Source organism: Pristiophorus japonicus, chromosome 2 (assembly GCF_044704955.1).
Source record: "Pristiophorus japonicus isolate sPriJap1 chromosome 2, sPriJap1.hap1, whole genome shotgun sequence".
Lineage (NCBI taxonomy): Eukaryota > Metazoa > Chordata > Chondrichthyes > Pristiophoridae > Pristiophorus > Pristiophorus japonicus.
Genome location: NC_091978.1, coordinates 130,497,096 through 130,509,275, shown reverse-complemented (window position 1 = coordinate 130,509,275; position 12,180 = coordinate 130,497,096). Strand labels below are relative to the sequence as shown.

General features: G+C 45.0%; 1 protein-coding gene across 3 annotated transcripts in view; it reads left to right on the top strand.

Annotated features, from left to right (window-relative positions):
• LOC139232264 (trifunctional nucleotide phosphoesterase protein YfkN-like) overlaps nt 1-12,180 on the top strand; it is a 118,471-nt gene that overhangs the window by 82,005 nt on the left and 24,286 nt on the right. For all 3 annotated transcript variants that reach the window (XM_070862562.1, XM_070862563.1, XM_070862564.1), the window contains one exon: nt 11,555-11,702. In XM_070862562.1, coding sequence (XP_070718663.1) covers nt 11,555-11,702 — 148 coding nt within the window. The remainder of the gene's footprint in view (nt 1-11,554; nt 11,703-12,180) is intronic.

Here is a 12,180-nt window from a genome sequence, read left to right as displayed (position 1 = left end):
CAAGAAAGACTGGATCAACTGGGCTTGTATTCACTGGAGTTCAGAAGAATGAGAGGGGACCTCATAGAAACGTTTAAAATTCTGATGGGTTTAGACAGGTTAGATGCAGGAAGAATGTTCCCAATGTTGGGGAAGTCCAGAACCAGGGGTCACAGTCTAAAGGATAAGGGGTAAGCCATTTAGGACTGAGATGAGGAGAAACTTCTTCACCCAGAGAGTGGTGAACCTGTGGCATTCTCTACCACAGAAAGTAGTTGAGGCCAATTCACTAAATATATTCAAAAAGGAGTTAGATGAAGTCCTTACCCCCTGATTCCCCTCGTAGTATGGTGAGAAAGCAGGAATGGGGTACTGAAGTTGCATGTTCAGCCATGAACTCATTGAATGGCCTACTCCTGCACCTATTTTCTATGTTTCTATGTTCACCTCCTGCCGATGTGAGGCTGTCGGTTTGCCTGTAGGAGATGGCATAACTGTCTCAGCACTTCCTCTCGGAAGCGTATCCTTTTCACACACTGCTCCTTGGAGAGGTGGAGGTATGAGTGTTGCTGCCTGTAAACTAATGGGGGTAAGCGTTCCTTTCCAGACATCCGCGGCCTCTCCTCATTCGTGGCCCTACATGGCCAACAGCCCTTGTATCTTCACGCTGCCTAACCAGAACATGGAGTGTGCGACGCTGGCAAACTATTAATGCATCCATTACATTATTTCACTCAAGCTGTAAGGATTCTGTAATGGCAGATCAATCTTCCGATTTAAACTCTGAGGTTCACGCAGCGTGATGCGCGGAAACATTGCGCTCACTGTGACCTCCGATTTATGACCCTCCTCCCTCCCTTTAGATTGGCTTCAAAACGGGCCAACAGACCGAGGAACCGCCTAGTTTCCCTGACGTGATTGGGTGCGGACACTAAATGAGGCGGATGCACCTAATTTTGCGAGCGGGGCGTTAACGGGACGTTGCACGCCAACTGACGTCATGTTCTGAATGAATGTACCGAACGAGGCGGTAGCATTTGGTGCCGCCGCAAAACCAACAACAAATTTCCCAGTGGGATGCTGCAAGCTGCGCTGCCGGGTGGTAAGAAATTCAACACACTAACACCCCTCCAGGGCGCTAACAGAGCCGCTACACAACTGCATTTCCAGCCCCATGCTTTTTGAGCTGGAAGCAGAAATTTACAAGCACCAAGCAATCTGCAAATTTCTCTCATCAAACAACAATTATACTCTGGTTGACTTCGGGAGTTATTTATACTATTTCCCATAAACAGTACCTGAACAATTTCCTTAAAGTGACAAAATAGCTTAGCAGTTAAATCTCTCGAATGCTGCAGCCCCTCGACTACCTATATGCAATATCACAGAAGATCAGTGAGTCATCTCCAAGAAAGATCCTGATGAATACAAGTTGTATTATATCCACTAACTTACTGAGAGAAGTGCCTTAATGTATTAAATCTTGCATTTAACTTCCTGTTTCTGTTTCACAGTTTTTGTTATACTTTTGCTGTCTTCTGCCCCTCCACAAACACTGCTCATCCATAAACTCTGCTTCCTTGCCAATGACTCCATTCTCATTCCTGGACATTAACTTAGACTAAACTAGACTGTTTGAAACCTTGGACCCTTAGCTGAGTTTCAAACTCCATAACAGATAGGGATAGGGTAGACTAGTGGTTGTGATACTGGATTAGCAAGTAGAAGTTACGAGTTTAATTTTCAAAATTGTGAAATTAAGTTCAATATATCTGGTAATTTGTAGGGTAGCACCAGAAAAAAATGACATGACAGATTCCAGATTGTCAAAAAAGCCCAAATAGTGCACTTCGGGGAAGGGAGCCTACCACACTCTCTGGTCTTGCCTCCATGTGACTTCAATCCCACATCACTTAATTAACTAATAATGACCTCTGAAGTGGCCTACGTTCCACCTAGTTGAAGAAAATTCGATGGACCTTTCAGCAATAACCCACGCATCATATCGCGGTAAGGCCATCAGTCTCTGCACAATCAACCCTGCAAAGTCTTCATTAATATTACATAGAATCTACAGCACAGAAACATGCCATTTTGGCCCAGCAGGTCTGTGCCGGTTTTTATGCTCTATACGAACCTCCTCCCACCTTAACTTCCTTACACCTTATCTAACTTTCCCTTAAATGCATCTATGCTATTCGCCTCAACCACCCTGCGTGGCAGAAAGTTCTACATTCTTGCTACTGCCTGAGTAAAGTGGTTTCTCCTGAACTCCTTATTCGATTTCTTAGTGACTATTTTATATTTATAGCCCCTAGTTTTGGATTCCCCCACAAGTGGAAACATCTTCTCTACATCTACTCTATTGTATCCTTTCATAGTTTTAAAGACCTCTATCAGGTCAACTTTCAGTATTCTCTTTTCTAGAAAAGAGCCCCAGCCTGTTCAATGTTTTGTGATAGTTGCACCTTCTCAGTTCTGGTATCATCCTTGTAAATCCTTTTTAAACTTTCTCCAGTGCTTCTCTATCCTTTTTGTAATATGGAGACCAGAACTGTGCACAGTACTCTGTGTTCTAACCAAGGTTCTATATAAATTTATCATAACTTCTCTACTTTTGAATCCCATTCCTTGAGAAATAGAGTGCATTGTTTGCACTTTTCTTGCGCCTTTGTTAACTTTTAATGAATTGTGAATCTGTACCCCAGATCCATTTGCACCTGTACCCTATTTAGACTCTTATTTCCAAGGAGTAAGTGGCCTCTTTATATATCCTCCCAAAATGCACCACTTCACACTTACCTATATTGAAATTCATTATTCATTTACATGCCCATTGTGCAAGTTTGTTAACGTCTTTTTGTATTTTGTCGCAGTCTTCCTCGATATTAACTATACAACCCAATTTGGTGTCATCTGCAAATTTTGATATCGTACTTCCGATTCAAAAGTCCAAATAATTTATGTAAATGGTGAACAACAGTGACCCCAGCACTGATCCCTGTAGAACACCACTTTCCACTTTTAGGGGCTTGTGCCCAAATTGGGAGAACTGTCTGACAGACTAGTCAAACAGCATGACATAACCATACTCAATCATATTTAGACCCCGTGAAGTCTCATGGCTTCAGGACATGGTCAAGGAAACTTTATGCTGATCACCACCTCCTCTCTTTCCACCCCCTCCTCCCCCAGCCCTACTCCTCAATTGATGAATCAATATTCCACCATGTTGAACATTACTTCGAAGAAGCTCTCTGGAACACAAAGGCACAGAATGTACTCTTGGGGGGGACTTCAATGTCTATCACCAAGAGTGGCTCAATAACATCACCATTGATGGAGCTGACCAATTTATGAAGAGGGATAGCTGCCAGAATAGGTCTGCATCAGGTAGTGAGGGCACTACCACAAGGAATTAACCTACTTGACCTGTTGCTCACCAACCTACCTATTGCAGACATGTCTGTCCATGACTGCACTGGTAAAAGTGACTGCCAGTAGTTCTTATTTGCACCATGAAGATATCTTCCATCATGTCGTATGGCACTACCACCGTGTTAAGTGGGACAGATCTGCAGCCCAAAACTGGGCATTGACGAGTAACAGAATTATATACCACCACAATTTGTACCCTCCCTCATCCTAACCCCTCCCCCTCCCTCGCGTCATGACCGTACCCAAGGTGGTAGCAACATGTGCAGCAACGAGGCCCGAGTTCTGCTCTACAAGGGGAATAGACAATGGCATGTGTAGATCCTCTGGAGAAGCTCGGGGTATGGAAAGCCTGGCTTCTGAATGGCGAGGCTCTTGCTCGGCCTCACCACTCACAGGTGATGTGGGTCTGGATGCTGTGACACAGTGGACTGCAGTACCGTCAATTGGGCGTGGTCATTGACAGCCGTGACAATCTGCGACATGCTCTCCCTCATCCACTGATAGTGCAGCAATGCTTGCGGGAAAAGCACCCAAGACCTCCAGGAGCTGTAGGCTGAACTGGATGCTCTCTCTGGACAGTCCCACCATGTCCAGGTGTGCGTCTGCCTGTCTGTCAGCAGACCGGCTTTGCCGACTCGCCCACCGGAGAGACGGCTTACGGGATTCAACCCCAGGAGTGGGTGGCTGGATGGCACTTGGACCCGGGGCTCGGATTAGCCAAAGTCCAGGAATGTGTCTTCCTGGTCAGAGCTACTGGTCGCAGCTAAAAGTGGTGGCGATTGCATCGGCCCCTCCACCCCCCACCCCCCGCAATAACTTCCTGAGTTTCCTCCTCCCGTGGAGGTTGTTCATCCTCGGTGTCTTCGTGGTACCTCTCCTGCACCCCCACACGATGGGCTGAGGTGGAGGCTTCCATTGGTGGATTTGGCGCCTTCTTATCTGGAAATAGAAAACAATAGACGAGTGGTTAGCAGCAGGGGAGGGGACAGGGTGACATGAGGAAGGTCACATAACACATGCTTATTTGAAGGACCAGTGCTTACGGCATTATATTAAGCCCAATGACACTGCATGACATTGCCCCAACCCTACTCCACAGACACTACATCACATTGCCCCAACCCAAGCCCACAGACACTACATCACATTGCCGCAACACAGCTTGGGGATTTTGCAGGTCTTCCCCTCAGTTTCGAACAGGGGATCAGCAACCCCTACGGGTATTTGACCTCCCTGAGGCACCGATCAGAGCTGCCACGCACTCCTCCAAGTCCGTTAACGGCAGTGTCTGGAGTGGACCACCACCTGTGCACCGCTGCTTCCGGCGGTTATGCAACAACTTTGCCGGCAAAGATGACAATTGGAATGGTTATCAGAGGGCCCTTCTGCTCTTGTGGCACACACAGATAGGCATCAAAGTACTTATACCATACTGTGTGCATTTAATACAGTCCTCTGTTTAATGGCCCTAGTCGTTGCACGTGGTTCATGAGGAAGACATTGAAGTGCAAAAACATCTTAAGATGTCAAAATGCAGTCTTACTAATGTGCAACTATCATTCATGATAAGGTGCAACACTAAGCCTACCTATACCAATACCTGTCAGATTTATTATTTAAGTAATGAAGAAGCGCATGAATAAAAATAGTACTCTGACGACCCTGCAATGGTCATTGAACTTTTTACGACATTGTTGATGTTCCTTCTTGATATTATCGACTGAGGAAACCTCAGCCATGCTGGTCTACAGATGCCTCCGCACAGCTGGGAGGGGTTTACCAGCACCTCCCCTATTAAATTCCCCTCATCTGCTTTGCACTGCTGCAGTCAGGGCCTCATTTGCCTCATAACTAAACTTTTGGGCTTTCTGCCTGCTGGAGTCCCCTTCCATCGTGGCTGCTTGGTCTGTGAAAAATACCCGATTCAGCCCTGGATGTACTGCGCAAGCGCGGGGCGTACCCTGATAACTGACCAGAATCACAAAATAAATAAATTGAGGGGGGGTGGGGGGGGAATTGCGCATGCGCAGAAGGTCGGTTTTTTTTTTCAATCGCAAATTTCGGTTCCAGGGCACAAATTCACTCGTGCAAGACCGGATTTAGCGCTATAGCTGGTCACTGGCGAATTGTATGATAGCGATAACGTTAACCCCGGCACTAAAAAAAATACTGCCACGATTACCGCCCAAAAACGGGCGAAATTGCTAAAACCTGAATTTCTAGCCCCTATGCCTGTTACTTGCCAGCCATTGCTCTATGTGAGCACCATTCTTTGTCAGAAACACCCAACTGAGAAATCAGGCCTACAGAGATGGGTGTGGTACATTAACTTCATCATCATAGGCAGCCCCTCAGAATCGTGGAAGACTTGCTTCCACTCTTAAAATGAGTTCTTAGGTGGCTGAACAGTCCAATATGAGAGCCATAGACTCTGTCACAGGTGGGACAGATAGTCGTTGAGGGAAGTGGTAGGTTGGACAGGTTTGCCGCACGCTCTTTCTGCTGCCTGTGCTTGATTTCTGCATGCTCTCGGCGATGAGACTTGAGGTGCTCAGCGCCCTCCCGGATGCACTTCCTCCACTTGGGGCAGTCTTTGGCCAGGGACTCCCAGGTGTCAGTGGGAATGTCGCACTGTATCAGGGAGGCTTTCAGGGTGTCCTTGTAACGCTTCTGCTGCCCAGTCTTTGGCTCGTTTGCCGTGAAGGAGTTCCAAGTCGAGCACTTGCTTTAGGAGTCTCGTGTCTAGCATGTGAACTATGTGGCTTGCCCAACGGAGCTGATCAAGTGTGGTCAGTGCTTCAATGCTGGGGATGTTGGCCTGGTCGAGGATGCTAATGTTGGTGCGTCTGTCCTCCCAGGGGATTTGTAGGATCTTGCGGAGTCATCGTTGGTGGTATTTCTCCAGCGACTTGAGGTGTCTACTGTACATGGTCCATGTCTCTGAGGCATTCAGGAGGGCGGGTATTACTACAGCCCTGAAGACCATGAGCTTGGTGGCAGTTTTGAGGGCCTGGTCTTCAAACACACTTCCGAAGGCGGCGCTGTCTCACTGGAGGCAGTGTTGGATCTTGTCGTCAATGCCTGCTCTTGTTGATTGGAGGCTCCCGAGATATGGGAAGCAGTCCAAGTTATCCAGAGCTGTGCCATGGATCTTGATGACTGGGAGGCAGTGCTGTGCGGCGAGGACAGGCTGGTGGAGGACCTTTGTTTTACGGACGTTTAGCGTAAGGCTCATGCTTTCGTATGCCTCAGTAAATACCTACGTCCTGGAGTTCAGCCTCTATGTGCGCAGGCGTCGTCCGCATACTGTAACTCGACGACAGAGGTTGGGGTGGCCTGGGACCTGGCCTGGAGACGGCGAAGGTTGAACAAGTTCCTACTGGTTCTGTAGTTTAGTTCCACTCCAACTGGGAGCTTGTTGACTGTGAGGTGGAGCATGGTGGCGAGGAAGATTGAGAAGAGGGTTGGGGCGATGACGCAGCCCTGTTTGACTCCGGTCCGGACGTGGATTGGGTCTGTGATGCATCCATTGGTAAGGATCACGGCCTGCATGTCGTTGTGGAGCAGGCGGAGGATGATGACGAACTTTTGGGAGCATCCAAAACAGGAGGACCCTCGCGGTTGACAGTGTCAAAGGCCTTTGTAAGGTCGAAGAAGGCCATGTATAAGGGCTGGAGCTATTCCCTGCATTTTTCCTGAATCTGTCGCAATGCAAAAATCATGTCCGTTGTGCCCCGTACGGGACGAAATCTGCACTGTGACTCCGGGAGGAGCTCCTCGAAGAAGACGGCTGAGGAGGACTCTACATTAACACATCATGTATATATAGCAGATTGAAGGATTTGATAGTGGGAACGGCAATAAAGGATACAAGTGAAGGAGCAATTAATGGAGCTGCTGCATAGAATACGTTACACCAGGGATCATAGTGCAGAACGACACGCATGACTAATCAGTTCCTCGAACCCCTTTGCCCTGCCTCCTCCACCCTCATATCCAATACCAAGTACAAAGTGCTAATGGATTTTTGTTTTTAAAATGGAGACCATCCATGAGACCAACTGCCTCTGTCAACTTCACTGCTGCTTTGGATCTGCCAGCTGGTCCTGCACTTGTCTCCTAAATCTTTCTTGAGCTAGCTTTCCTAAACAAATGACACAATAAATTAAAATGCAGTGTGCTATTTTTCTGGATATAATCTTTCCTTGATGCTGCTTCTTTGTCTCAAGGGTCAAAGGCTGCTTTTAATTCATAAATTTATTTCCAAAGGCAGTTTTTAAAATTAGTTTGTTGGAAGCGCAACCCACTCCCAACAATATTTTGTGGTGTTATTCAATTCATTATTGGATGCTTGAAAGCATTTTGTGGTTCATAGGTGGATCACAGCAGCATTTTTTGCTTTCATTTAATTGATTAATGTGCTCAGCCAATTCCTCATGATATTCTGTGGTTCTTCTAATTAATTAACTTTCAGGAGGATCCCAACGCCATTTTCTACTTTTAATTAATTAATTAATTAATTTGAAGCCTATTACCACCGCTTTAAATTACCGATTCTATTGCCATTAAATAATTGGTAAAAGAACAAGAATTAAGATGAGAATTTTTTTTAGCACAGTGAGTTATGATCTTGAATGCACTGCCTGAAAGGGTGGGTGAAAGCATATTCAGTAGTAACTTTCAAAAGGGAATTGAATATATACTTGAAAAGGAAAGTGGGACTAATTGGATAGCTGTTTCAAAGAGCTGGCACAGGTACAGCCTGTGTGAGTCTATGGTTCTAAATGGCTGCCTTTTTTTCATAACATTTTTTAGGAATTCTGTTGAATTAAATATTCATTGCTGCTGTTGATGCAGGATAGGCAGTAGAGTCATACATCAGTTGAAGTTTATGGAGGGTAGAGGATAGGAGGCCAGGGGAGCATTTGAATTATCTGGTCCAGAAGTGACAAAGCCATGGATGTTGGGCAGTGTGACACAGATGGAAGTAGACAGTATCTGATGATGAAGATATCCGTCTGACTCCTAGCTTGGGGTTGACTTGGATTCCACGGTTATGAATAGTCTAATTCAACCTGAGCTATTGACAGGGAAGGTGGATGGAGTCGACGACAAGGGTACAGAATTTGTGGTAGGGACTGATGGTCTTCCTAATGTTTATCTGGAGAAAATTGCATTTCATAGAAGACTGGATGTCAGACTAGTGGTTGGACAGTACAGAAGTAGTGGAGGGACTGAGAGGTAGTGGAGAGATAGAGCTGGGTGCCAATAGCAGCGCATTTGGAAAGCAGTGACAGGATCGGTCCAAGTCAGCATGGATTTATGAAGGGGAAATCATGCTTGACAAATCTTCTAGAATTCTTTGAGAATGTAACTAGTAGAGTGGACAAGGGAGAACCAGTGGATGTGGTGTATTTGGACCTTCAAAAGGCTTTTGACAAGGTCCCACACAAGAGATTGGTGTGCAAAATCAAAGCACATGGTATTGGGGTTAATGTATTGACGTAGGTAGAAAAGTGGTTGGCAGACAGGAAGCAAAGAGTAGGAATAAACGGGTCCTTTTCAGAATGGCAGGCAGTGACTAGTGGGGTACAACAAGGTTCAATGCAGGGATCCCAGTTATTTACAACATACATTAATGATTTAGACAAAGGAACTGAATGTAATATCTGCAGATGACACTAGGCTGAGTGGCAGTGTGAGCTGTGAGGAGGATGCTAAGAGGCTGCAAGGTGACTTGGACAGGTTAGGTGAGTGGACAAATGCATGGCGGATGCAGTATAATGTAGATAAATGTGAGGTTATCCACTTTGGTGGCAAAAACAGGTAGGCAGAATATTATCTGAACGGTGACAGATTAGTAAAAGTGGAGATACAACGAGACCTGGGTGTCATGGTACATCAGTCATTGAAAGTTGGCATGCAGGTACAGCAGGCGGTGAAGAAGGCAAATGACATGTTGGCCTTCATAGCGAGAGGATTTGAGTATAGAAGCAGGGAGGTATTACTGCAGTTGTAAAGGGCCTTGGCGAGGCCACACCTTGAATATTGTGTACAGTCTCCTAATCTGAGTAAGGACATTCTTGCTATTGAGGGAGTGCAGCGAAGGTTCACCAGACTGATTCCCCGGAATGACAGGACTGACATGAAGAAAGACTGGATCGATTAGGCTTATATTCACTGGAATTTAAAAGAATGAGGGGGAATCTCATAGAAACCTATAAAATTCTGATGGGATTGGACAGGTTAGATGCAGGAAGAATGTTCCCGATGTTGGGGAAGTCCAGAACCAGGGGTCACAATCTAAGGATAAGGGGTAAGCCATTTAGGACCGAGATGAGGAGAAACTGCTTCACTCAGAGAATTGTAAACCTGTGGAATTCTCTACCACAGAAAGTTGTTGAGGCCAGTTCGTTAGATATATTCAAAAGAGAGTTAGATGTGGCCCTTACAGCTAAAGGGATCAAGGGGTATGGAGAGAAAGCAGGAATGGGATACTAAAGTTGCATGATCAGCCATGATCATATTGAATGGTGGTGCAGGCTCGAAGGGCCGAATGGCCTACTCCTGCACCTATTTTCTATGTTTCTATGTTTACATCTAGAAGCTGACTTCATGTTTGCGGGTGATCTCATCAAGAGGCAGTATGTACACAAGGAAGAAGAGTGAACAAAGGATGAATCTTTGAAGACTACAAAGTGACAGCGTAGGGTGGGAAGAGAATCCATTGGTAGGGATGTATTGAATATGCTTTGATATACAAGAGTGAAACCAGTCAACTACAGTCCCATCAAGCTGGATAATATGAAGAGATTGACCATATCAAAAGATGCAGAGAGCTTCTTATTGCAGCTACAAAGATTATAATTTGTGACTTTAGAAGCACCTCGCAAACCATGACCTCTACCACCTGGAAGGACAAGGGCAGCAGGCACATGGGAACACCACCACCTCAAGATCCCCTCCAAATCACATACCATCCTGACTTGGAAGTATTTTGCCATTCCTTTATCGTTGCTGGATCAAAATCTTGGAACTCCCTCCCTAACAGCACTGTGGGAGTACCTTCACCACACGGATTGCAACGGTTCAAGGAGGCTCACCACCACCTTCTCAACGGCAATTATGGATGGGCAATAAATGCTGGCCTTGTCAGCGATGTCCACATTCCATGAACAAATTTTTAAAAACTTTGTTAGGGCTGTTTCAGTGCTGTGGAAGGGTGGAAACCAGATTGGAAGGATTCAAACTGAGCTGAGAGAGATGGGCACATATCTGACCAATGTAAATGGTGTGAGCAGGGTCATTCCCAGCTTCCTGTCTAATTTTCCTGTTGCAGAGATACACGGTGAAATGTGGCACCATGGCCTGCCATTGTATCAGCTCCAATCAGAGTATCAGTGGGGCTCCTAGGGGCAGGCCGAAGACATTTGTATAAGAAAGGAGGCCGATCTCGGAGGCCCGATACATGGCCGCAGGACTGCAGCTGTGCTCAAATGTGCATCAGTTTTACAGGTCCAAGGTCCAGCCAGGCAGCAGGTTTGTGCCGGGGTGCCTCCGGTTGTGTTAATATCTTGGGATGGACAGGTTCAGTATTCATTGAGTGTCTTCCTTCTCCTGTCCTGGACAGAAATAAATGATAATTGGCTCCTATAGTTATCCCATATAGCACACACTTCATGCAAGCATCATACCTATTTCCTGTCTCACTTCATTTAATATACTTCAGTTGTCACAATTTAGCATATCGCCTGATTCACTGTGAGCAATGACATGGACAGTTGGCCAGAATGAATAAATAAGTATATCAATTTTAACCTGGCTCGCATTCCAATATTTGATTTTAAAATATTTATTCACCTTTATAATGGAACTGCAATGTGTCTGCATTGGATTCAGATATTTATTTATACATTCCTTTAAAGTATTACCCAATAAGGATAATGCCAACTGAATATATGTAGATTCTTTGTTCTAATCCATCTAGAATGGCTTGATCTAAATGTTGAAATAGAACATGTACATTGAATAATTTAATATTAAATTTGACAAACAATTAAAATTATAAAGTTAACTAAATATCTTAATAAAATCTACTTCAATATTTGAAACTTCATTTAGGTTTCGTATTTTAAAGGTTCCCTCAAGTGGCAGGATTAGAGTTTGGATTTGATCCAAGTGCAGAACCAGGGAACAGGATTGTTGTAGACTCGGTGAAGATACAGGGGCAGTACTTGGACAGAAACAGAACATACTTACTTGCAATCAAGGAATATCTAGCAAAAGTAAGTTGTAATGTTGTATCCTTTATGTTGTTCAAAAGCCAGATTATCTTGTGTATTTATAAAAGAAAAAACACATTAACTGCATGTCTAAGATTTAATATGTATCTCTAAGTGTAAATATTTTATGAGCGTTAGCTGAGAAATGATCACTTGTGATATTAGTATACGAATGCTTAACATGTTCAAATTGCACCACCTGTCTGATTATTAACAGTAGTATTGGCCTATACATTAACTAATTTTGAGCCACTAATTGTCTTTTTCTTATCCCTTGCCACATTATAGGGCATTCATAGTAGCATATACCTTGTAAAAAACACACAGGGGGCCAAAAGTCCTCGGGGGTTTTGCTGGTCTCCTGCTATTATTCTGACAGGGGACTGGTGGAATTTCCTGGAAAATGGTGCAGACCTCGCTGAGCCAGCCTATAAGACACTTGGCCTGCAAGGAACCTGGTGTAAATAAAGGATGATATGTT